This window comes from Sus scrofa, chromosome 3 (genome assembly GCF_054392235.1).
Source record: "Sus scrofa isolate SSC_HxYL_T2T_F1_AM1 chromosome 3, Sscrofa_HxYL_maternal_Yorkshire_Landrace_v2.0, whole genome shotgun sequence".
In the NCBI taxonomy this organism is placed as follows: domain Eukaryota; kingdom Metazoa; phylum Chordata; class Mammalia; order Artiodactyla; family Suidae; genus Sus; species Sus scrofa.
The window spans coordinates 81020820-81048206 of NC_139385.1; the positions used below are offsets into that span (position 1 = coordinate 81020820).

At 39.9% G+C, this 27387-nt stretch overlaps 1 protein-coding gene across 1 annotated transcript; it reads left to right on the forward strand.

The window, feature by feature from the left end:
- The first annotated feature begins 1419 nt into the window (after nucleotides 1–1419).
- On the forward strand, nucleotides 1420–25599 carry MOB1A (MOB kinase activator 1A). Its single transcript, XM_021087363.2, has 6 exons — nucleotides 1420–1646; nucleotides 5168–5334; nucleotides 11740–11833; nucleotides 14143–14276; nucleotides 21251–21414; nucleotides 22007–25599. The coding sequence occupies exons 1-6, from the start codon at nucleotides 1633–1635 to the stop codon at nucleotides 22082–22084; spliced, it is 651 nt and encodes a 216-aa protein (XP_020943022.1). The 5' UTR covers nucleotides 1420–1632; the 3' UTR covers nucleotides 22085–25599.
- The last annotated feature ends 1788 nt before the right edge of the window (nucleotides 25600–27387 follow it).

A 27387-nucleotide genomic window follows, 5' to 3' on the forward strand; every position in this document is an offset into this window, starting at 1 on the left:
TGATACTGGACCAGGACCCCTTTTTGGATGATCCTTTGGGGGCCTGAGGCAACTTAAAGGAAGAGAGAGATAAATTTGTTTCAAATAGCCAATAAGCACTTGAAAAGATTCTTAACATCAGCCAACAGGGAAATGCAAATCAAAATCTGGAGCTACCACTTCGCACCCACGAGAACGGCTATAATAAAAAAGATACACAGTAACAAATGTTATCAAGGATGTGGAAATAGCAAAACCCTCAGTTATTCGCCAGTGGAAGGTAAAATAGTGCATCCAATTTAGAAAACAATCTGGCAGTTCCCCCCAAAGATAAATACATAGTTAGTATATGACCCAGTCATTCCCAGGCACATACCCAAGAGAAAAGAACACATTCATCCACACAAAATCCCACAGAGGAATGTTCCTAATGGCCTTATTCCTAATAGCCCCAAGCTGGAAACAACCACAAAGTCCATCAACAGATGAATGGATAAACAAAATGTGGTATATTTATACAATGGAATAGTGCTCATAATAAAAAATGAATGAAGAACAGATACCTGCTACAACAAGGATGAATCTTTCTATTTTTTCTTTTTAGGGCCATACCTGCGACACATGGAAGTTCCCAGGCTAGGGTTGAATCAGAGCTGCAGCTGCCCACCGGACTAGGCCACAGCCACAGCAATGCAGGATCCAACCGGTATCTGCAACCTACACCGCAGCTTGTGGCAACCCCACATCTTTAACCCACCAAGCGAGTCCAGGGATGGAACTCTCATCCTCATGCACACCATGCTGGGTTCTGACCTGCGGAGCTAACACAGGATCTCCAACATGGATGAATCTTGATAACATGATCAGGTAAAAGAAACTAATCACGAAGATTGTGCACATATTGTACAATTCCACTTATTTGAAATATCCAGATTAGGCAAACTCATATAAAAAGGTAGACTAGATGTCGCCAAGGGATGGGAGTAGGGAGGAATGGTGAGCGACTGCTAATGGGTACCCGTTTCCTTTGGAAGTGATGGGAAAATGTTCTAGAAATAGGTAATTGTTACCGCTCTACAAGTCCGAATATGTGGGAAAACCACTGAAGCATATTTTTAAAAACGGCGAATTTTATGCTGTGTAAATTACATCTCAACTTAAAAAATCAAATTAACGTTAAGTAAAAAATTTCGCACACATAGCCATCTGACATCTAGATAACTGGGACAAAATAGAGCTGCTTCAACCTGGACCACGCACATCAGCATCGCAGGCAGAGGATTCCAAGTCCAGGGCAACTTGTTCAGCGGAAGTCCCGGCGTAAAGGTCCCTGATTGGCTCAGGTGGAGGAGCCGGCCCAAGGAAAAGGGGCGTGCCGAGTCCCTCTCGGTGGGGCGGGGCTGAACGAAGCTTTCGCTCGCGAGATTTTGCTGGTTCCGCATTTCGGGTCCGTAAAGTCGGGGAGGAAGGCGAGGCGGGTGCAGTAGTTCGCACCTGCTTGCAGCGGCTTGACCCCGGCTGCGAGCTGCAGCGTCGCGGGCATCCGCTGTCCGCCGGCTGAGGACCTTCGGATCCCCCTCAGTCCCGCGCGGACTCCGAATCCTGACCTCGGCGGGGGCGAGCGGCCCCTCCCCTCCGCTCTGAGGATAGAAGATGAGCTTCCTCTTGTGAGTGTGGCCCGGCCCAGGGCTTCAGGGTTGAGGGGGCTGAGGGCCGAGGTCGTGGAGGGGGCCAGTGGGAGCCTGAGGAGAGGGCGGGTCCCGGGGTCGGGGCTGGCGTACCCGGCTCTTGCTTTGCCACCGCTCGGGGTCGCAGGGAAGCCTGGTTGTGGTCAGAGGCAGACGGAGGTGAAGGTCGAGGCAGAGGAAGCGGAGCGAGAAAGTTGGGGAGTAGGAAGGCCCCGAGGCCGGCGGCGCCGCCGAAACTTTTCCGCCCGAGTGCGCCTGAGGGCAGAGGGATGATCTAGGGGCGGAGCCATGGGCCCCGCTTGGGGCTTCCAATTTTTCTCCGGTCTCCAGCCTTTTGGTAACGATCCATACAGATTTGGCTTTTTACTCTACTATACGTCCCCCTTTATTGTCATCAGTATTCGGTTACCCCCGCGGAAAATGTGGAGTGCCGCAGTTTGAGAAGCTGAAAGTTAAGCTGGCGGCCTTGTGTCCAAATTCTGATCCAGCCCACTTTGTGAATTTGTATAATTAGCTAACTGCGTTTTAACTCGGTAGACTCTTATTTTAGAGATAACGTCTGGGCGCAAGTGCGGCTTAAATGGGAAAGTGTAACTCTGATGATTCTTAAGCACATTTAGCTTTGAGAAGCATTGCTCTAGCACCTTACGTGTTATTCTCAGGGGGCTCTTATTATTTTGCTTTAACATGTCTTGTATGAGCAAATACATATCCATTTTTAGTTATGGGCATTACCCACGTACTTGGCATTTTTTCCAAGTTTTATTAAATTACATAGTGTTTCATAACTACAGTTTACCCCATTTATTGTGAGAAATTTGGATTCTTTCTAATACTTTGCAGTTATAAAATAGCACTACTAAGAGTATCTTTGTCTAAATCGCTTTTTCCCTCTTTGGATTTTTTTTAAAGTATGATCACCATATCAAAAAATCCGATTTATATTTTAAAGTTTCCTTATTACTAGACCGTTATCTACCCCCTCCTTCCGGTCTTTTTCTTCTTTTAATGTTTAGTTAATTGTTTGTGGATGCACAATTCTTATTTGCTTTTTGGACCTAAATGTGAGGCTGTTTATTTCTTTTAAACTTTGTTTTGTTGATGGACATTTGAATTTCCACTTTTTGGATATTCTGTACGCTGCTGTGAACTGCGTACAGATTTTTGTACTGGATGTATGTGCTTCTTTCTCTCAGATATATACCTAGGAATGGAATTGCCTGGTTGTATAGTTAACTATTTTTAACCCTTTGAGGAAGGGTGACACTTTTTCCAAGCACTGCACCATTTTGCTTTCCCATTAGCACTGTATGAGTTTCAATTTTCCCACACCTTCCCTAGCACTTGTTAATTACACTTTTGGTTATAGCCTTCCTAAGTGGATGTAAAGTGACATCTCATTGTGATTCATAATAACTAATGATGTTGAGCATCTTTTCATGTGCTTATTGGCCATTTGTGTATCTCCTTTGGAGGAATGTCTATTCAAATCCTTTGACGATTTTTTTAATCAGGTTGTCTTTTTAGGTTTTGAATTGTAAAAATTCTTTATCCTGAATATACAGGTCCCTTAGCACATCTATAATTTGCAGCATTCTTTCCTGTTTTGTGGATTCTTATCACTGTCTTGGTGGTGCCATTTGAAGCACGGAAGTCATCATTTCATACTAGTTTCCATATTTAGCTTCTGGTCATTCACAACTTCTCTTTCTATATGTAAAGCGCCATTCCATCTCCCTGTTAAATTTCACTCATTATCATGTTAAATACAAACTTTCCATATTTGATTTTTATTGTTTTCATAACTCCTTTTTACTCCATAATCAGTCTTATTTAAAATTCACATTACTCTAGTAAAGGGAAAGTCCTCAGTTCTATTCCTTTCCCTTTTCTAGAAGTACCAGTATCAGTTTGGTGGATGATATTTTCTCCACGTTTACAAAATGGGCTTCTGCTGTACATTTCTTTTTTTTTTTTAATTAATGAATTTTTTTCTGTGCTGTGTATTTCATTCTATAATATGTTTAACCATATTAAACATAATACTGTATGGTTTTCCAGGATGTAAATATGTCATAATTATTTATTCCTTTACTAGTAAACTTTAGTTTTTCATAATTAAAAACAATTTTGGAAAATATATCCTTACCCATATTAAGGAGAGATACCTAGAAGTGGAAGGGATGGAGTGAAGTGCACTTCCGTGTTAATATGCCATATTGGTCTCCTAAAGTATTACACACTTTGACGAATAGTGTATTAAAGTACTAATTTCTCTATACACTAGCCCACACTTAATGTAATTGTTATGACTTCTGACACTCAAGCTAAGGAAAAAATAAATTTTATTTTGATTGAACAGCTTTTCAGAAAAGCTGGTCCTTATGTTTTTCTTTGAATTGCGTATTCATTGCCTTAGCCCATTTTTCTAAAGAATTCCTTGCCTTTTTCTTAACAGATTATAAAAGCCCTTTATTGTTAATACTTTGTAATATATGTTCCAAGTACTTTTTATTTTTATTTTTTTCTGCTTATCTCCTTGTTCTGAGTTATGTTAATTGTTGCGGTTAGAAATCTGTTCGTTTTTTTCTGGGCTTTGTGTTGTATTAGGACCTTCCTCCTGAATAGTGTGAGATAGAAATAAAAACTTATTTTCCCCCCTAAACCCGTTGTCTCTCATTTTCCCTGCTAAAAACTCTAACTCTGCTTCTGTAGTTTGCTTTGATGGGATTACAAATATTTTGATAAAAAATATTACAAACATTTTTTATTTCAAAAATACTTTTTTTTTTTTTTTTTTTTTTTGTCTTTTGTCTTTGTTGTTGTTGTTGCTATTTCTTGTGCCGCTCCCGCGGCATATGGAGGTTCCCAGGCTAGGGGTTGAATCGGAGCTGTAGCCACCGGCCTACACCAGAGCCACAGCAACACGGGATCCGAGCCGCGTCTGTGACCTACACCACAGTTCATAGCAACGCCGGATCGTTAACCCACTGAGCAAGGGCAGGGACCGAACCCGCAACCTCATGGTTCCTAGTCGGATTCGTTAACCACTGCGCCACGACGGGAACTCCTTCAAAAATACTTTAATATTTGATGTCCATACATGTTGGTTTGGATATTTGAGCTATAAGAACCTTAGAGCTACCATCCTCACAGCGCTTTTCTGTGAGGCCAGAAGGAAGTTAGGTTTGTTAGGCAGTCACAGAGTGGCAGATTAAAAACTAGAATCTAGCTTTTTTCTCTTTTTGGTTAAGGTGCCCTTTTTGTTAACACCAGACTGCTTCATTAGGCATAGTAAAATTTCTTTCTATATGAAATTGTGCTGCTAGTCGTGTTTGTATGCGAGACAAAAGTTCTTTTCTTATGCTTATCCCCCTGTTCCCTACCAATCTTGGCACTTTTCAGGGAGTATTATTTTGAAAATAATTTATATGCCTAAAAATAATGTCATTCTGCTTCCGAACCTAAAAAGTGATACACTTTTACTTTTAACCTAACAGTAGTAGCCGTTCTTCTAAAACATTCAAACCAAAGAAGAATATCCCTGAAGGGTCTCATCAGTATGAACTCTTAAAACATGCAGAAGCAACTCTAGGCAGTGGGAATCTGAGACAAGCTGTTATGTTGCCAGAAGGAGAGGACCTGAATGAATGGATTGCTGTTAACAGTAAGTTTTTAACAACTTTCAACTTTACTGGTTTATAGGAAGATTTTGCTAAAATCTTTTTGTTAATGCATTTCCTTTCATGGGTGTAACTGTTGTAATATAACGGATTTGTCTGTAAAGAAACGCATAGGTACAAATACATCCAAAATGTGTTGTTCTCTTCTGAGAGTACCTGATTGTACCTTGTGTGGTTGAGTAGAGAGACCTGAAGAGAAAGGAAGAGTGCTTTGGGGGAGTTTCTGAGGAGACTTGTCTGAATTGCTGAGTAAGGTCAAATGAAAGATTGGTAAATAAAAAGATTCTACCTGTGGCGGGCATGACTTTGTAAGGAATCCATCCTCACTCTTGTGCCCCCATTCCTAGCAGCTTTCATCTGTCTGTGTGTACGGAAATGTGAGTTTTAGTTGCTATGGTCAGTCACTTGACTGCTGTGACTTAGTAGTAGTTAGAAGGAAATTGAGCGATTGGGAGACAATGGAGGGACCCAAGAGCTGCAAGTCACTCTGAATTCAAGAAAGTAAGGTAGGGAGTTCCCATGGTGGCACAGCGGAAACGAATCCGACTAGGAACCATGAGGTTGCAGGTTCGATCCCTGGCCTCGCTCAGTAGGTTAAGGATCTGGCGTTGCCATGAGCTGTGGTGTAGGTCGCAGACGCAGCTTGGATCTGGCGTTGCTGTGGCTCTGGCATAGGCCAGTAGCAACAGCTCCTATTAGACCCCTAGCCTGGGAACCTCCATATGCCACGGGTAAGGCCCTCAAAAAGACAAAAGAAAAAAAAAAAAGAAGAAGAAAGTAAGGCAGGATATGCTGAGGCTAGAGATTTGAATATTAGAGCCTCTCATTTCTGAGATGAGATCAGTTCTGGGATCAGTTTCTAATAATTTTAGGTGTTCCAGGAATCTTTAAGACTTTTTAATGGAAATTTTCATAAATGCAGAAGTAAAGAAACAAGAAGAGTGAATTCCCAGGTAACCATTACCCAGCTCCAAAATTATCAATTCATGGCCAGTTGTGCTGCATCTGTATACTACCCTGATTATTTTGAAGCAAATCCCATACATATTATTTCATCTATAAATATTTCAGTATCTAAAAGATAAGAACTTCCCCTTTTAAGGATAATGACAATACCATCATTCCTTTATGTTATCAAATATTCAGTTAATGTTTATATTTCCTGTGATTGTCCTATAAATGTTTCTCTCCCCCCCGCCTTTTTTTCTTTGTTTTTTTAGGACTGCACCTGCTGCACATGGAAGTTCCCAGGCAAGGGGTCGAATGGGAGCTGCTGCTGCTGGCCTATACCACAGCCACAGCAACACCAGATCCAAGCTGTGTCTGTGACTACACCACAGCTCACAGCAATGCTGGATCCTTAACCCAGTGAGCAAGGCCAACAATCAAACTCACATCCTCATGGATACTAGTCAGGTTTGTAACCCGATGAGCCACGACAGGAACTCCTGAGTGTTTATTTAAAATATATATATATTGGAGTTCCCATTGTGGCTCAGTGGTTAATGAATCCAACTAGGAACCATGAGGTTGTGGGTTCTATCCCTGGCCTCGCTCAGTGGGTTAACGTTCCAGCGTTGCCATGAGCTGTGGTGTAGGTCACAGGCGCAGCTTGGATCCCTTGTTGTGTGGCTGTGGGTGTAGGCCAGCAGCTACAGCTCCGATTCAACCCCTAGCCCAGGAACCTCCATATGCCGCAGGTGCGGCTCTAGAAAAGACCAAAAAAAAAAAAAAAAAAAGACAAACGATTAAAAAAAAAAAAAAAAATATGTATATATATATGGTTGGTTTAAATCAGGATCCAGCAAGACCTGTACATTTATCTCTTTAATTCACAGGTTTTGTCTCATTGCAGTCTTTTTTCCCTTGTTATTTTTGTTGAAGAAACCAATTCATTTTCCACAGGATAAGTTTTACTGATAACATTCCCAGGGCATCCATTATTTCATTCTGTTCCTCCTTTTATTTCCTGTAAATGTTAGATCTAGAGCAGCACTGTCTGACAGAACTTTCTGTGGTACTGCAAATGTTGTACATCTTCACTGTGGCCATTTAGCACTTAAAATGTGGCTTCTGTGACTGGAAGTGAATTTTTTGTTTGTTTTTGTTTATTTGTTTTTTGTTTTGGTTTTTTGTCTTTTTAGGGCCACAGTCTTTGCATATGGAGGTTCCCAGGCTAGGGGTTGAATCCGAACTGTAGCTGCCAACCTATGCCACAGCCACAGTCTTCAACCTACACCACAGCTCACAGCAATGCCAGATCCTTAACCCACTGAGCAAGGCCAGGGATTGAACCTGTGTCCTCATGGATACTAGTCATGTTCGTTAACCACCGAGCTATGACTTTGGTAACTCCTGTTTTTGTTTTGCTTTGTTTTGTTTTGACCGTTGCCACATATGGCATTCCCAGGCCAGGGATCAGATCTGAGCTGCAGTTGTGAATGCTGGATCCTTTAACCCACTGTGCCAGGCCAGGAATCGAACCCACATCCTGGTGCTGCAGAGATGCTGCTGATCCTCTTGCACCACAGTGGGAACTCCTGGAACTGAATTTTAAACTTCATTTTATCATAAATAGCTATGTATCTGTGGCTACCATGTTAGCACAGATTTAGAGCTTTGATCAAATGCAGGTTTGATTTTGTTTGTAAGACTGCATACATCTTAGGTGGCAATATATACTTCCAACAGTGTGAATACTTCCATAGACACTATGGTATTCAACTGGTGATAATCATTGCCTTCGTCAATGTGGTCCAATAGAAACATATTGTGAGCTACAAATGTAAATTAAATTTCTAGTAGCCACATTTTAAAAAATTATTTTTCTTGGGAGTTCTCATAGTGGTGCAGTGGAAACGAATCTGACTGAGAACCATGAGGTTGCAGGTTCGATCCCTGGCCTCACTCAGCAGGTCAAGGATCCGGCGTTGCCGTGGCTGTGGTGTAGGCTGGCAGATGCGGCTCGGATCTGGCGTTGCTGTAGCTGTGGTGTAGGCAGGCAGCTGTTGCTCCGATTAGACCCCAGCCTGGGAACCTCCATATGCTGCAAGTGTAGCCCTAAAAAGACAAAAAGAAAATTTATTTTTCTCAACTCATTAAAAAGCCATTATTCATATTACTAAGAGGAAAAAAAACAAGGTACAGATCTATGTAATATGTTATCTTTTGTGTAAGATGGGCTAAAGAAGCCTGGGGGCAAGAGATAGAAAAAATTAGTATAGTAAGTAGTATTGCCTCTGTGTATGGGGAGAGTTGGAGTGGTTGGAATTTAGAGCATTGTTTTTGTTTTGTTTTGTTTTGTTTGCTACCCTGTGGCATATGCCGCTCCTGTGCCAAGGATCAGATCTGAGCCACAGTTTTGACCCAAGCCACAACTGTGGCAATGCTGGATCCTTAACCCACTGTGCCTGGCCAGGCATCAAACCTGCATCCCAGCACTCACTCCCAAGACGCCACTGATCCTGTTGCACCACAGCCGGAACTCTGGAATTTAGATATTTTTATCTATCTTTTGGCATGTGAAGCATTGCATATATAGGAAAGACCCTCTTTTTGTAACCTTACTCGGATTACCATATTTTATCTGAAGGCATCTGTTGGCCCTCTTCACCCTTAAATTTGTCTTTGAGATTTAATGTTCTAATCAGCTATTCTGAAACCTTTGGTTTCAGGATCCCTTTTTTCTTTTAAAAATTATTGAGAACCCCAAAGAACATTTAATTACATGGGTTATATCTGGTAATACCAGGTTAGAAATTAAAACAAATTTTAAATAATTACTGTATAATTCATCTAAATGATAACCCCCTTGCATATTAACATAAATATATTTTTATAAAAAATGACTATTTCCCAGAATAAATTTTAGTGGGAAGTGTGGCATTGTTTTATATGTTTGCAAATCCTATTTAACATCTGACTTAATAGGAGGACAGCTGGATTCTCATACCTGCTTCTGCATCCAGTCTGTTGTGATGTCACACATCGTGGAGCCCCTGAACAACTCCATTGTGCCTCCTGAGAGAGCGAAAAGAACAATTCAAATAGTTCTGACCTCACAGAGTCCCCCCTGAAACAGGTGGACCACATTTTGAGAACACACCAATAAACCAGCACACTTTGTTTTGTGTGAATATTGCCTGCCTACATACTACTTTCTTAGAATCATGACTAATTTAAGAGGAAAGTCTGTAAATGAGGGAATTTTGTATAAAATTCCTTTGACAAGATGTAACTTTTTATTGATTTGTTTTTCTAAGAAACTTGGAAAAGCCCTAGTTGATTTTTAGGTAGCCTTGTACACAAAGAACTAAAACATTTTTAAAAAACTTTCCAAGGCTTATGTGGTTCTCTTTACACAGAGTAATATGTTTCACTCAGTTAAGTTCATTTCTTACCCCCTTCCTCTTGTGTTTTCTTCTGGATCTAGCTGAAGCTCCTTTAGGAAGTACTCCTTGACTACCTCAGCCCCTCGAGGTATTGCCTTTTCTCTAAACTCTCTAGCACTTATTATTGGCCTTTGGATGCTATCTTCTTATGTTATATTATTTGTCTCTTTTAATTTTGTTCCTTTCGTTAGCTAGAGACTCTAGCTAGGGCAAGGGACATTATCCTGTGTCTTTTTTATGTCCTCAATATGCACCAGATCTCAATTTTTTATGATGAATTAGTTTTTGCTTTTTTTTTTTTTTTTAAATTTTTGGGCACCTCAGGCATATGGAGTTCCTGGGCCAGGCATCAGATCCGAGTCACAGTCACGACCTAAGCCATAGCTGCAGCAACACGCATCCTTAACCCACTGTGCCAGGCTGGGAATTGAACCTGCATCCCAGTGCTCCCAAGATGCTGCCAATCCCATTGCTCCATAGCAGGAACTTCATATGGCGAATTAGATTTTTTAAATGCCTGATACAGCTGATACATCTTCTCCTTCATACTTTAATGCACAATGCTTTTCTTCTTTTTTAACGCAAATGATATTATCTGGTCCAGATTCATAAGCTATGGATTTTTTTTTTTTCATTTGCTTGGATATAATCAAAATATGTATTTTTACATAATAATTACATTGTTAGAATTTTCTCTAATATTTTATTTTCCTGCTTAGAAGCCGTTTAAAAGCTTAGTGTATTAAAAGGGAATATATACTGAAAGTTTAGTTAGAAGTAACAACTTAAAAAGAGAATTTGGAGTTCCGGTCGTGGCGCAGTGGTTAACGAATCCGACTAGGAACCATGAGGTTGCGGGTTTGATCCCTGCCCTTGCTCAGTGGGTTAACGATCTGGCGTTGCCGTGAGCTGTGGTGTAGGTTGCAGACGCGGCTCGGATCCTGCGTTGCTGTGCCTCTGGCGTAGGCCGGTGGCTACAGCTCCAATTCAACCCCTAGCCTGGGAACCTCCATATGCCGCGGGAGTGGCCCAAGAAATAGCAACAACAACAACAACAACAAAAGACAAAAAAAGACAAAAGACAAAAAAAAAGAGAGAGAGAATTTATAGTACCCCTGGACTGTTGAATCTCCTGAGGATTTTTGGCTAAATCCTCCAACTGAGAGGTCTGGTTTTGTTGTGTTTATACAGGCTTTTTTTTTTTTCTTTTTAGGGCCACTCCTGCAGCATATGGAGGTTCTCAGACTAGGGGTCCAATCAGAGCTACAGCTGCTGGCCTATGCCACAGCCACAGCAACACAGGATCTGAACCACATCTGTGACCTACACCACAGCTCATGGCAATGCTGGATCCTTAACCCACTGAGTGAGGACAGGGATAGAACTCACATCCTCATGGATCCTAATCAAGCTCGTTAACCATCGAACCATGAAGGGAACTCCTACACAGACTTTCTTTCTCTTCTCTTATTTGGCTGCCCTGCAGCGTATGGAGTTCCCAGGCGGGAGATCAGATCCAAGTCGCAGTTGTGACTTATGCCACAGCTGCAGAAACACCGGATCCTTTAACCCACTCTGCTGGGCTAGGGATCAGACCTGCAGCCAAGCACTGCAGAGACACTGCTGATCTCATTGTGCCACAGTGGGAACTCCTACACAAACATTTTAACACAATTCTGGGAGTTCCCTTTGTGGCTCAGCAGTAATGAACCCAACTAGTATCCATGAGGATGTGGGTTCTATCTCTGGCACCACCCTATGGTTAAGGATCTGATGTAGCTATGAGTTGTGGTGTAGGTTGCAAATGCAGCTCGGATCTGGCATTGCTGTGGCTGTGGCCTAGGCTGGTAGTTAGCTGCAGCTCCAATTTGACCCCTAGCATGGAAACTTCTGTATGCTGCTGGTGCGGCCCTAGAAAGCAAAGGAAAAAATGAAATACCCCCCCCCAGAAAAAGGAAAAAACCAAAACAAAACAGAATTCTGCTGTTATCTTTCCAGCTGTGGATTTCTTCAACCAGATCAACATGTTATATGGAACTATCACAGAATTCTGCACTGAAGCAAGTTGTCCAGTCATGTCTGCAGGTCCAAGGTACATATATTGGCTATTATATTTGCGTTTGAATTACTAAATAAAGCTAATCACCAATTGATATAAATTAAATAATAAAGACTTGTTTTTCTCACCTATTTACTTGTGAAAACAAAAGGCTTACCTGTAAGCTTTTAGTTATTAAATACTTTGGTATATGCTACCTGGTATGTTGATTTTTTTTTTTTAATAATTCCATTATAGTAAGTATTAATGTTCAGGTGTAGGAGCGAAGGTAATTCGAGTTAGGTTTATCTTGCTTTGGAAAAGTTATTTTTTCAATTTTATTGACAGTTATGGTTCTGTTTCTGGTTTTTAAATTAATTTCTTGGAAGAGTCTTTACTTGACCCCTAAAGACACTAAGTTTAAAATTTTGGGGGAGTTCCCATCATGGCCCAGAGGTTAACCAATCCAACTAGCATTCACAAGGATGCTGGTTCAATCTCTGGCCTTACTCAGTGAGTTAACAATCCGGCATTGCTGTGAGCTGTGGTGTAGGTCGCAGACGCGGCTTGGATCCTGTGTTGCTGTGGCTGTGGTGTAGGCTGGCAGCTGTAGCTCTGATTCAGCCCCTGGCCTGGAAACTTCCATATGCCATGGGTGTGCCCCCCTCAAAAAAAAAGACAATTTTTTTTTTGACTAATAAATTCCAAGAAATATTGAGAGTTGAAACTATCATTCAAAGTTAAGTCAGGAGGTGATGAAATTAATAATTTAGTGTTTCCTTCCAGTCTCTTTTCCTCTAATAAATGATTTTATGTGATGATAGATGGTAATCAAGATGTTTACCTCTTGGCAAAAAATTGTCCTTTCTGAATCTGCTACAGTTGTAAAGGAAAAGAAAAGTGAGTTTGAATCCTATTTTTTCTTTTGGCTGCACCTGCAGCATATGAAAATTCCCGGGCCAGAGATCAAACCCGTGCTATAACAGAGACGTGAGCTACAGCAATGACAATACCAGATCCTTAATCCACTGCATACAAGGGAACTCAATGAGTCCATTTTTATTACATTATTTTAGGAGGATTTTGATTTTTTTTTTTTTTTTTTTTTTTTTTTGCTTTTTAGGGCCGCACCCATGACATACAGAAGTTCCTGGGCTTGGGGTTGAATCAGAGCCATAGCCATCGGCCTACACCACAGCCATAGTGATGCCAGAGCCGAGCTGTGTCTGCAGCCTATACCATAGCTGACAGCAATGCCAGATCCTTAACCCACTGAGTGAGGCCAGTGATGGAACCCACATCCTCAGATTCTTACTTCTGAGCCACAACAGGAACTCCAGGAGGAATGTTTTTTTATTTTGTGCGGTGTTACAGTTTTATTTCTCAAACTTCCTTAAAAGAAATTTAAATAAAACAAATAGAAAACACTATCTTTGGCTTAAGTGCTTCATACAGTGAAGTTGTGATTATCTTATTAATCATTCTAGCTCATCAAAGGGGAGGTAGAGAAAGATTCATGCCTTTTTAAAGATCTTTTTAACGATCGTTTCTTTAAAATTCCCTCCAAGAAACAAGAGTTTATAATTTTGGCTTTTTTTTTTTTTTTTTTTTTTTGTCTTTTTGCCTTTTTTAGGGCCGCTTCCTTCGGCATATGGAGGTTCCCAAGTCAGAGCTGTAGCCACCAGCCTACACCACAGCCACAGCAATGCTGGATCCAAGCCAAGTCTGCGACCTACACCACAGCTCAGGGCAATGCCAGATCCTTAACCCACTGAGCAAGGCCAGGGATCAAACCCGCAACCTCATGGTTCCTAGTCGGATTCGTTAACCACTGCGCCACGACGGGAACTCCAATTTTGGCTCTTTTGATGATTACTGAACGGCCAACAAACTCAGAATGTGGTGGATCCATCAGCCCCTTGCCCATTCTCAGCACCTTTACCTAACGGACAGGAATGCAGTTCTTTTGTCTTTCTCAGGGATGTGCTATAAAACATATTCTGGCACAGCCAGCTACCACACTATCTTCATTTTCTCTTCCATTTGTAACTATCACATTTCAGAGTATGGGTATAACTTATAGTTAGCCCTTCATATCCATGATTCCACTGCATCCACGGGTTCAGCCAACTGTGCATCATGTAGTGTAGTATTTACCATTGAAAACTATCCTTTGCAAGTGGACCTGCACAGTTCAAACCTGTGTTGTTCAAGGCTCAACTGTAATTCTCTAGGGAAGTTTCAAGTCATCTTTAGGAGAACTTTAGGTAATTTACTAAAGGAACTTCTGTTGACAGACTGTGAACCTACCTTGATTACAACATGTTTTTGAAAATTTTGTCACTAAAACTTTTTCTCTCCAGATATGAATACCATTGGGCAGATGGTACTAATATTAAAAAACCAATCAAATGTTCTGCACCAAAATACATTGACTATTTGATGACTTGGGTTCAGGATCAACTTGATGATGAAACTCTTTTTCCTTCTAAGATTGGTGAGTTAATGTTATAGAACTAATTTTCTTTTTACTTTTGTTTTATTTTTAAAAATTTAATTATTGTTGACTTACAGTGTTCTGTCAGTTTCTGCTACACAGCAAAGTGACCCAGTTAAAAATACATTCTTTTTCTCAGTTTATCCTCCATCATGTTCCATCACAAGTGATTGGTTATTGTTCCCTGTGCTAGGGAGCAGGATCTCTTGCTTATCCACTCCAAATGCGGTAGTTTGTATCTACTGATCCCAAACTCCCAGTCCACTCCCTCCTCCTTGGCCACCACAAGTCTGTTCTCCATGTCCATGAGTTTGTTTCTTTTCTGTAGATGGGTTCAGTTGTGCCATATATCAGATTCCAGATATAAGTGGTATCATATGGTATTTGTCTTTCTCTTTCTGACACACTTCATTTAGTATGCGAATTTCTAGTTCCATCCATGTTGCTACAAATGGCATTATTTTGTTCTTTTATGGCTGAGTAGTATTGCATTATGTGTATATACCACATCTTCTTAATCTATTCATCTGTCAATGGACATTTAGGTTGTTTCCATGTCTTGGCTACCGTAAATAGTGCTACAATAAACACGGGGTTCATGTATCTTTTTGAATGAAAGTTTTGTCTGGATATATGCCCAGGAGTGGGATTGCTGGATCATATGGTAGTTCTGTATTTAGTTTTCTGAGATACCTGCATACTGTTTTCCATAGTGGTTGTATCAATTTACATTCCCACTCACAGTGTAGGAGGGTTCCCTTTTCTCCACACCCTCTCCAGCATTTGTTATTGTTGACTAAGTAATGATGGCCATTCTACACCTGTAGTTTTGATTTGCATTTCTCTAGTAATTAATGATGTTGAGCATTTTTTTTTTTTTTTTTTTTTTTTTTTTTTTTTGTCTTTTTGCCTTTTCTAGGGCCGCGTCTGCAGCATGTGGAGGTTCCCAGGCTAGGGGTCAAATCGGAGCTGTAGCTGCCAGCCTACGCCAAAGCCACAGCAACGTGGGATCCGAGCCATGTCTGTGACCTACACCACAGCTCACGGCAACGCCGGATCCTTAACCCACTGAGTGAGGCCAGGGATGGAACCCACAACCTCATGGTTCCTAGTCGGATTCATTAACCACTGCGCCGTGATGGGAACATTTTTTTATGTGCCCGTTGGCCATCTGTATGGCCCGTTGGCCATCTGTATGTCTTCTTTGGTGAAATGTCTATGTACTTCTTCTGCCCATTTTTCTTTTTTTTTTTGTCTTTTGTCTTTTTAGGGCCGTACGTGCAGCATATGGAGGTTCCCAGACTAGGGGTCAAATTGGGAATCAGAGCTGTAGCCACCAGCCTATGCCACAGCAACATGGGATCCGAGCCATGTCTTCAGCCTATACCATACACCACAGCTCACGGCAATGCTGGATCCTTAACCCCTTGAGTGAGGCCAGGGATCGAACCCGCATCCTCATAGTTGCTTGTCGGGTTCATTAACCACTGAGCTTCTGCCTGTTTTTCAGTTGGGGTGTTTGCTTTTTTGTTGAGTTGTATGAGTTGTTTATATATTTTGGAGATTAAGCCCTTGTAGATTGCATCATTTGCAACTATTCCCCTCTCTTTGAGTTGTTTGTTTTTTTTTTTTTTTTTTAATGGTTTCTTTTGCTATGCAAAAGCTTGTAAGTTTGATTACGTCCCATTGGAAAAAAATTTATTTTGGCTGCACCCATGGCATGTGGAAGTTCCTGGGCCAGGGATCGAACCTCTTACCACCTCTGGCAACACCGGATCCCTAACCCACTGTACCACACGGGAACTTCCTAATTTTCTTTTAAAATGATAAATGTGTTATGTTGTTTTATTTATTTTTCTTTCTTTTTTTTTCATTCATAACAATTTTTATTTTTTCCATTATAGCTGGTTTACACTGTTCTGTCAATCTTCTGCTATACAGCAAGGTGACCTTACATATACATGTATACATTCTTTTTTCTCACATTGTCATGCTCCATCACAAGTGACTAGACATAGTTCCCAGTTCTGTATAGCAGAATTTTTTTTTTCCTTTCTTTTTAGGTCCGCACCCTCCGCATATGGAAATTTCCAGGCTAGGGGTCAAATCGGAGCTGCAGCTGCCAGCCTGTGCCACAGCCACAGCAATGCAGGATTCGAGCCATGCCTGCAACCGACACCACATCTCACAGCAACACTGGATCCTTAACCCACTGAACAAGGCCAGGGATCAAACCTGCATCCTCATGGATATCAGTTGAGCTCATAACCTGCTGAGCCTCGACAGGAACTCCTGTTATGTTCTTTTTAATGCTCTATTACTTTTAAGAAATGTAACAAATACTGCCAAATTCCTCTCCAAAGATATTGGTGAAAGTATACTCCCTCCAACCCTGTTTGCATTTGCCTGTGTTTCTTCATCAGTACTTGTTGATGAAAATTGTTATGCAGTTTTTCATTTTTTTCTAATATGGGTAAATATTATGTATAAATAAATATAGGTTATAATGTACATTTAAAAAAATATCAATGAGATAGAGCATTTTTTGGTTTATTGATCATTGTGTGTTTTCTGTTTCTTTGTCTCTTTCTTTATGTTATGTCCTTGTCATGGTGTGTGTATTTTTCCTCAGGTTGCCATTTTCTTATTTTGTTTATGAGGTGTTTTTGGAACATACGACATTTTTATTTTGTCCTATTAATGTTTCCCTTTTTGATGTTTGGATGTTTGGATTTTAATGTAATGATTAGAAAGAGTTTTCCTACTTAAAGATTATAAAAATATCATGCTTTTATTTAGTGCTTTTGTTTTTACATGTAAATCTTTGTCATATTTTTTCTCAATGCTCCCTTCACTTTTTTTCCAATTATAAATGCTGGCTAGTTCAATACCGTTTATCAAATACATATGTCTTTTCCCTGATTATCGTATATGTACACCAAGCTGACATATATTTTGCAATCTTTTAATTTCTTTATTTTTATAGAAATTCCATGCTGTTTTAATTACCATGGCCATGTATCTTGAACACCTTTTAGGTCTAGTCTTTCTTCTTTGCTCTTCTTTAATATTCGTGGCTATACTGGAAAATTTGTTCTTCCAAAGAATTTAAAATCATTTTGTCAAGGTTTAAAAAAGTCTTCGTGAGACTTTTACTATGATTTCATTCAGTTTGTAGATTAATATAGGGATTCTTGTTCTTTTGACAATACTGTCTTCCTGTCCAAGAATAAATTATATTCATTTATTCATGTCTTTTATTTATTTCTTTCTTACTCTTGTAAACTTATGTATTTTACTTTATGCTAATCCTTTAGGTTTCTTAAGTTTATTCCTAGCATTTAATATTTTCATTGATAATATGGCTTCCGACTGGTTATTGTTTAGTATATGGTTTGTTTGTTCGGGTTTTTGGAGGGGGGGCACACCTGAGGCATATGGAGGTTCCCAGGCTAGGGGTCCAATTGGAGCTATAGCTGCCGGCCTACACTGCAGCCTCAGCAATGCAGGATCCCAGCCGAGTCTGCGAGCTACACCACAGCTTATGGCAGCGCCGGATCCTTAACCCACTGAGCGAGGCCAGGGATTGAATCCAAAACCTCATGGGTCCTAGTCGTATTCGTTTCCTCTGCACCACTGCGGGAACTCCTTGTTTAGTATATGGGGAAGCTGTTGATGTCTATGAATTTTGTAATTGACATCAGGTTCTGATTGTTTCTTTTGTTTTGAATAGGTTATCTTGAGTTTTTAAAGTATACAGTCACATTGTACTAAGATAATATTAATTGGGCCTCTTCTGCTAAATGTACTACTTGGGTGACTCGTATCTAATTGCACTAACTAGTATTTCCAGAGCAGAGCTGAGTAATGGTGATGATGGCAAACATCCTTTTCTTGTTTACTTTTATGTCAGTGCTTCTAGTATTTCAGCATTAAGCAGGAATCTTGCTTTCAGTTAGAAGTATGTGAATTTTTAAAAATCAGGTTGGTTGTAGAGTATTATCAAATACCTTCCAGTATCTGTAGTTGATGATCATAAGGTTTTCTCCATTAGTATTTTTTTGATGTTCGGCTGGAAGTATATTTTTTTTTATTTCCTGATATGTTAAGGTTTTGGCATTAGTGTTCATGGATATGATCGGTTCTTGTCATTTTCAGTTTAAGGGGTGTCTTACTGTTGGATTCTGTTTTGTCTGTTTGGACTGCTGTGACAAAAAATACTGGACACTAGATGGCTTGTAAGCAACAGAAATGTGTTTCTCACAGTTCTGGAAGTCCAAGAGAGGGGCCAATATGGTCAGATTCTGTCATAGGCCCTCTTCCTGGTTTATAGCAGCAAAAAGCAGTCTGTTGCTTTTTAGGGCCACACCCATGGCATATGGAGGTTCCCAGGCTAGGGATCAAATTACATACACCACAGCTACAGCAACTGTGGGATTCGAACCGCGTTTGTGACCTACACCACAGCTCATGGCAACTCCAGATCTCCGACCCACTGAGCGAGGCCAGGGATTGAACCCGTATCCTCATGGATTCTAGTCAGATTCATTTCTGCTGCGCCATGAAGGGACCTCCCCAAAAGCAGTCTTTTGGTTATATCCTCACGTGGAATAGAGGCAAATATTCTTATAAGGGCACTAATCCCATTCATGAGGGCAGAGGCCTTATGACCTAATCACCTCCCAAAGTCCCCACCTCTTAATACCATCATCCTAGGGGATTAGAATTTATTTCAACATGAATTTTGCAGGGACAGATTCAGAACATAGCAGATTCCTTTTTGCAGTCTAATCAGAAGCTCTTTCAGGAGAAAAACTTATGTTTAGTCTGTTTGCTGTTGGTCACCTTTTCCATTCTGTTAACCTTTTGTTCCCTGACTCATAGGTCCTTTATTGTGTATTGGCTATGTTTGAATGTCAGCTTCACCTTGGAAAGTGCTTAGATTAAAACAAATTGCTTTTAGTTCTTTATTAAAGTCTCCTTCTTATTTGGAAGTAAAGAATACTTTCATCATTATTCTCTTTTCTCAGCTTCCCAGTTCTTCAATATTTCATCCTAATGTTCTAGAATTCTTTCCCCCTTCATTAGGCTGTTGTCCACATTAACTTATGCCAATTATTTATTCTTATTAGACAAAACTGTTTCTTATTCATTTCAAACTAATATATTCCAAGTCACTAATAATTCCTTTTTATAGCGTGGTGCTCATTTGCAAATTCTGAGAGAGAAGGCATTTGACTTAAAAATTCATCTTTTTTGTACATGTATACAAGACCCCGTCCAGAAAAACCTGCCTACGCGCTTCCAGAATAATGTTTGAAAAGGCGCGTTGTTACCAAGACTAGGGGGTTGGGTGGGGTGGGGAGGCACGCAGAAATCAGCTTGCAAGAGCAAAATATCTCAATTTCAAGCTGTTAAGGATAGGTTGCAAAATAAAGAATACAAAATGCAGGGAAGGAGAAAGTCTTTTAGCCTTTGTTTTCTGAAAGATTGGAGAAAAGAACATGAAGTTCAAGAGTAGTGGAGTGGAACAGACCTTTAAGGTCAACTATCTAGGATCTTTTGGAAGCAGATGCTGTCTCATGTATTTTACTAAGTGCTGGTCAGATTGTCTTTCTCTGGTTTCTCTTTTCTAAGAAACATTGATCTTGTTGACCAAAATTCTCAGAAATGCAGCCAGTCACATCCCCACCTGCACTGCTCGGAGAGAGGTGACCAAACCCTCTCCCAGCTCTTTTCTAAGAAGGTGTTTATTTTCTTTGAAAAACAGGGAGGTGTCCTTCTTCCCCGTTACAGGAAGTATTATTATGACCCTTCTTAGGCTATAGGAAAATGCTACTTTTTAAACATTAAATAAAAACTTAGGGACTTTTAGTTTAAGAGAGAAAACTGACTTTTCAGAATAATTCAGAAAAAAAATATTTTTTATTTGTGGGTAGTAGACAATAATGACTCAAAGAGTGCCTTTCGTTTTCCTTTACTTGAGAGAGTTTCCAGTCCTGGTTGAGTGTGTGTGTGTGTGTCCATAAACATTTTTTTTTAGAGCTATAAATTGCAAAAAAGAAAAATGTTCTTATTTATAGTCAAAATACTTACCCTCATTGCATTTAATCTTAGGGAAAAACTCTCCAGTATTAAAAAACTAAAATTGTTGTAACTTTGAATATCATCTTACATAATACCTGTGCCCTGCATTTGTGGCAGTCAGGAAGAGTGTGGTATGTGAGGATACCTCTTATACTTAGGTTTAGGTGAGGTTTTTTCCCTTGCCTTTTAAAGAATTTTATGGAAATAGACTTGTATTTGTTTTTTGTTTGTTTGTTTGTTTTTCCCACTGTACAGCAAGGGGGTCAGGTTATCCTTACATGTATACATTGCAATTACAGTTTTTCCCCCACCCTTTCTTCTGTTGCAACATGAGTATCTAGACATAGTTCTCAATGCTATTCAGCAGGATCTCCTTGTAAATCTATTCTAGGTTGTGTCTGATAAGCCCAAGCTCCCGATCCCTCCCACTCCCATCAGGCAACCACAAGTCTCTTCTCCAAGTCCATGATTTTCTTTTCTGAGGAGATGTTCATTTGTGCTGGATATTAGATTCCAGTTATAAGTGATATCATATGGTATTTGTCTTTGTCTTTCTGGCTCATTTCACTCAGTATGAGATTCTCTAGTTCCATCCATGTTGCTGCAAATGGCATGATGTCATCCTTTTTTATGGCTGAGTAGTATTCCATTGTGTATATATACCACATCTTCCGAATCCAATCATCTGCTGATGGACATTTGGATTGTTTCCATGTCCTGGCTATTGTGAATAGTGCTGCAATGAACATGCCGGGTGCATGTGTCTCTTTTAAGTAGAGCTTTGTCTGGATAGATGTGGGCTTGTATTTGTGAATGTGTATATGAGAGTTGCTCATGACGGTGCCTACATTTTCTGCTATTTATTTTTATCTAATGATACATTACAGGTGTCCCATTTCCCAAAAACTTTATGTCTGTGGCAAAGACCATTCTAAAGCGTCTCTTCAGGGTTTATGCCCATATTTACCACCAGCACTTTGATTCTGTGATGCAGCTGCAGGAAGAGGCCCACCTCAATACCTCCTTTAAGCACTTTATTTTCTTTGTTCAGGTGAGTTGAACCATGTTGACTTTTGTGTCCTTTGACTTGGACATATTTTGGCGGGGGTTTTGTTTGTTTGTTTTTTTAGGGCCACCCCCATGGCACATGTAAGTTCCCAGGCTAGGGCTTGAATCGGAGTTGTAGCTGCCAGCCACAGCCACGGCAACTCAGGATCCAAGCCACGTCTGTTTCTTACACCACAGCTCACGGCAATGCCAGATATTAACCCACTGACCGAGGCCAGGAGTTGAACCCACATCCTCATAGATACTAACTAGTTGGGTTCATTACCGCTGAGCCACGACGGGAACTCCCGGAATTAGAACTTTTTATATATTTATTTTATCTTTTTAGGGCCTCACCCGAGGCATATGAAGGTTCCCAGGTTAGGAGTCAAATCAGAGCTGTAGCTGCTGGTCTGCGCCACAGCCACAACCACACATGTCTGCAACCTATGCCACAGCTCACAGCAACTGAGGCCAGGGATCGAACCCAAGTCCACATGAATCCTAGTCAGATTTGTTACCACTGAGCCACAACAGGAACTCCAAAGTTTTCATGTTAGATAAATTTTTAAATTTTATTTTTCTTCTTTTTTTAGGAATTTAATCTGATCGATAGGCGTGAGTTGGCACCTCTTCAGGAATTAATTGAGAAGCTTGGATCGAAAGACAGATAAATTTTTCTTCTACAACATAGTTACCCTCTTTGCTTCATCTACTGCTAGAGCTATCTCGTTGCTATCTGTTATAGACTAGTAATACACAAACTTTAAGAAAAAGGATAAAAAGACACGTATTATCTGTGTCTGCTGATAAAATTGTCCCAAAGGTAGGTTGACCTAACACCTTCAGAGTGAGAAACTCAGGACACAGCTGACTCTCTGAGGCACTATGTGACCACTGCTATTATTGCCACAGAATTGTACTTGGTCGTAATATATGATGGCTAACCTGCGGTTTATTAGTTTACTTATTCTTTTGCTGAAGAAAATGGTTCTGTTTCAGGTGACAGCATGATGGATATTAAGAATTTCCACCAATAATTTATTAACAAATGTCCAGAACAGATTTCCTGATAATACAATCAGATCAGTTTTATTCTGCTTTTATTTTACAAACAGAAGAGATGTTTGGAAATTTCCTTAAGATTTAGAACATTTGTGTCACTTTGGATACCCCTTTAGTTTGAAGTTTGTATGCTAGTGTTTTTATAGATAAAAATATATATGTATATTTTTTCAAAATTCATAGTTACAGTTTACATCATCATATGACGTGGTATGGGAGTAACCAAAGTTATTTCTAAAATGACTCTTTTTTAATCTTTATTTGGGATTTTATTCACATGAGCCTATCTAAATTTTTAGGCGTGTGTATCAGATAACTTTTTTTAAGGCATCTAAGGACTATCCTGCAGATCTTTACCTTGAAATGCTTCATTCAGATTAATTTTAATATGTAGGTTTTGGCTGGGAAAAGGAGACTTCCCAAAAATGATGACAAACTTGGGTCTCAAAAACCACATTTTCATTTATGTTTTTGTTTCAGAAGCCTTGAACTTTGGATAGGAGAATGAAAGTACTCATAGTACTTGATTATTTTGTTTTGAATTTTCCTTTAAAAAGAACTACTTCTACATGTTTTTATAGTGACTTAACGACTTTATGAAGAGTGGTGTAGAAATGCACGAACTTTATCCCAGTAAGGATAAACCCTAAGAAAAACCACAATTAAAAAAATCCTTGAGGGTATGTGCACATTTTATAACCCTACTAAAAGTTTGGTGTGCTACCTGTTCTTTAGAGAGAGCAAGAGAGAGAGAGTGTGTGTGGTATATGTTTAAAGGATACAAAATGGGAGGAATAAGTTTAAAAAAATTCTTCATTCTGTTAATAGTCAAAGGATGGATTAGAATGTTATCCTGTTGTAATCGTTTTTGTATCAAAACTTGAAATTATTCTGTTTCTATTGGAATAAAAAGAATCTTCCCCTTTAGTGAAGAAAAGATCTAATTTTCATTAGGTTTCCAAGATTTAGACTGTTTAAACGGTCTTGAGAGGCACATATTACTAAAGACTTGTTAGATTGGCAACACTTTAAGTTCATGGACATTCTTTGTTTCAGAGCTGTGGTTTTTGCAAAGTACTCACCAACTTCCTTGATAAAGGGAAAGGTTAAATTTGATAGGGTTTTGTTTATTACTCCACTAGAATGTAAGGAAGGAATTGCTTAGAAATTCCTTTTTTATAATAACTCAATTTCCATAACTTGTTACAAATGTAGAATTTTAAAGGAAACAGTATTTTATCTGATGGTTTCAGGAAATAAAAGAGTGGGATAATCCCTTATGGAAGAAAGAGAAAAGCCCTCTGTGAAACATTCAACAATCCACATTTTCAGATTATGCAGAAGTCCCTGTCAGGCATTTGTGTGTTTATGGTGATCATTTCCAGATGAGAAAGGTTTTTTAGATACCACCTGGAATGTTACTGCCTCTTGACTTTAAACCTTGTTGTTGGTTTTAATTAAACCTGCAAGGAATATGTCTCAACTAGGGTTGTACTTTCATCATCACTTCTGCTACTTCAGATATCATCAAACAAAAGCATTCTCACCTTTTCTCCATTTTTCAGTGATAGATATCCTCTCTTCTCTTCATGACTCAGCCCTGAAATGAACCAAATTCCATCACGTATTAGCTCAGTAGTAGGGGCAGCTTAATAATGGGATGCAGATTTTTAAATGTGTTGGTCATTTGAGAATTCAGGTAATTCAGAATGTCCTTTTAAAAAATAAAAGCATCACCAGATTCCTAGACTAATCTGGTTTAACTAACGATGCATCTAAAGATTAGTGTTAACATTTGTTTACATCCAAGGCCAGGGAGTTGAGGACAGAAGAGTTGAAGGGAGGGAAGAGAATGGGGAAAGGATGACACCTTCCTGTCTTGGCTGGAGGGCCAGCTTTTGATTAAAGTTGGAAGAAATCAATCTGTCTTTGACTCTTCTCAACCTTGATCTATTTACCTGTGCCCAGGGTCTACCTGTCCCCCAACACTCACTCCCCAGGCCCCTCCTAACCAGAAGTCATCTCCTCAGTGTCTGATGGCTGTTCCTCACCCTTGATTACAATCACAGGTTGGCCAGTGCTTTCTAGAGTCTGCAGTTAATCCTATGGTGCTTAAATTTCCGGGTCTTAAAAAAGCTTTTGGACAATGATGTGCAGATTTTTGTTTAAATATGAAAACTTCTTTGTACTATAGTTTTTGTGTTGACAGCCAAATGTATCCTTTATTCTTCTCCAGACTGTGAATAAAGTGATTTTAGCGGGCTGCCAGCTAACAAAGTATTTCCTTTCATCTTAAACTTGTAGAGCCGTAGCTCATATAGCTGCCTTGAGAAATGCACATCTGTATTCATGACATTTAAAACAACAAAAGGAAAGTTTCTTCTAGTAGTTTTCTTGCCTCCAAAAAGAGGCAAGAGGAGCAGTCCCAGTGGTGATTTTAACTTTCGCAAATATTTTTGAGGTTTGCCTTCTCTCTGAGCAGGGAACAAATCAGGCCCAGAGAATATAAGTCCTAGAAATTTGCTTCTAAGCAACTTCAGTCCTGGTTATTGGAGGCCGTCTCTCTGTCCGTGAAATTCTGGCCTGAAAATACCGGCTCATATACCAAACTAAGCTTCAACAGGGACATTATTTCCTCCTAAGATCAGTTCAGTAACTGGATGTGGGGTTTTACAAAGAGGCAAAATAGTAGTCCTTCAGTCTTCCTGTGTTTTTTGCATTAGATTTTGGTATTTCAGATTGTAAAGGGCTTTGGGGGAATGATATTACCTGTGATAGCAGTAATTTTATTGAAGCAACTGAATTGAAATTCACTTGGGTTTTTTCTCATTGTCAGATTCTATTGCAAACAAGTATTCTGTAAATCCAAATGGATTATCAGTGTGCTAGCGATTTACTACAGAACAACATTCCGTGTTTGGTCTACATCAAAAATGGTTTGCTTAAGTTAGTCTTGGGTCTCATCTAAAATATTTTTAAATGTTCTTTACATAAAAATTTATTTTGTATTTTTAAAACTTTAGGGGCTTTATCTATTTTTCTAAGTCAGTTAACTGTACTTTTTTTAAAAAGTATTTTGTATCTACTTTTGTAACTTCATCAGAATAAAGTATATTGAAAGAAAGGACTGATGAAAGTATGTCTCAACACACTTGTTTCTATTTAAATGGGAAACCTGAGATTTTCAGGTTCTGTGGAAGGTTACCTTTGTTCATCATTTAGCAGCTAAAATGCCTCCTTAACTGTTAGAGGAAAGGGAAGTTTCTAGATGAACCCAACGTAATACCAGGGCCTCACCCCCAAGAAACAAATGCTGCCTCTGACTGCAGTGGCTTAAACCTATCCCAAACAGGAGTTCCTGTGGCTCAGCGGAAATGAATCTGACTAGCATCCATGAGGACACAGGTTCGATCCCTGGCTTCACTCAGTGGGTTAAGGATCTGGTGTTGCCATGAGCTCTGGTGTAGGTCAAAGACAAGGCTTGGGTCCTGTGTTGCTGTGGCTGTGGTGTAGACCAGCAGCTACAGCTCCAATTCGACCCCTAGCCTCGGAACCCCTATATGTATGCCGCAGGTGTGTCCCTAAAAAGACAAAAAAATAAAACCCTATCCCAAACAAAAAAGTCGTTTCCTTCTTACCGTGTTCTTGACCTCTTTTGCACATTCATGGCTGTGAGGTTGAAAAAAGGGAAAAGGAGGAACTATACTCCATAATTTTCTGACCTTGAAATTGAGTATTCAGTGTATCCATAAGACACCCCCCTCTCACCCCCCAAACAGCCGTTTTTCATTACTGTAGAAGAAATTAAAATAGGGTTATTTTGAGAGAACCAAATTACAAATGCCTAGTTAAATTTCTAAGAGTGTCTAATGGGTAAGTATAAAAGCTATTTCAAACTTTATATGAGTAGAAGAATCACTCAAATAATACTGGGAGGGCAGGAGTCTGGCTTTGAAGCTGCACAGCCAGAAACTGTGCAAACCATGCTTTGGGCCGTCCCTAGTAAATGCACCTATGCTTTTGGGGTAGGTTTGTTATTGCTGGCCACTAGATATCAGTCAGCCTTAACTCCTCCCAAAAGCCAGCTGCATCTGCCTTGACCAGAATAAAGGATTTTACCTAACACCTCATTCCTTTGGTGTCTCTTCCTAATCAAAAACGTAAATTTGCGCCTCTGATTGGCAGATCTTAGGTCACATACCTCTGTCCTGGCTGCAAGAGGGCTGAGAAGAAGTTTCTCATATTTACTTGGGGTTCAGAGCTCACAAATTGGCTGAAAAATCCTTTAGAGTCCAAAAGCTTGAACTTTGGACAGGCTGCTGATCTGTGAGCTTTTTGTTCCTGTTCTGTGAAAAGATGAATTTCCACTAGAATGTAAGTATCTGAGTGCACTGTTTAGCTCAGCTGACACTTTTTGGTAGATTTGCTAACTGAAGGAAGTAGATTATTGATTTCAGACTCTGGCCAAGCTGACCAGCATTTTATGGCTGACCAGCATTTTGAATATCATTTCCTTAGAGGAACCTGCCTGTTTTAGGGGTCTTTTAGCAACTTTATCTTACTTAATCCTTAGAGCAAACTGGGGAGGGGATGGCAGTGGAGAAGTACGTTAGGAGTTTTTCACTATTTTTTAAACAACATCACAACAGTTCAGACTTTGAATACACAGTGAGGCAAGTCTCTTTCTCTGAGTTGCATTTGTAAAAATTCTATGGGCTCAAGGGTGCTAGGAGGCTCTATAAAATGACTGCAATTAAAAATCATTCCAAGGGAGTTCCGTCGTGGCGCAGTGGTTAATTAATCCGACTAGGAACCATGAGGTTACAGGTTCAATCCCTGGCCTTGCTCAGTGGGTTAAGGATCCGGCGTTGCGTTGCCGTGAGCTGTGGTGTAGTTTGCAAATGCGGCTCGG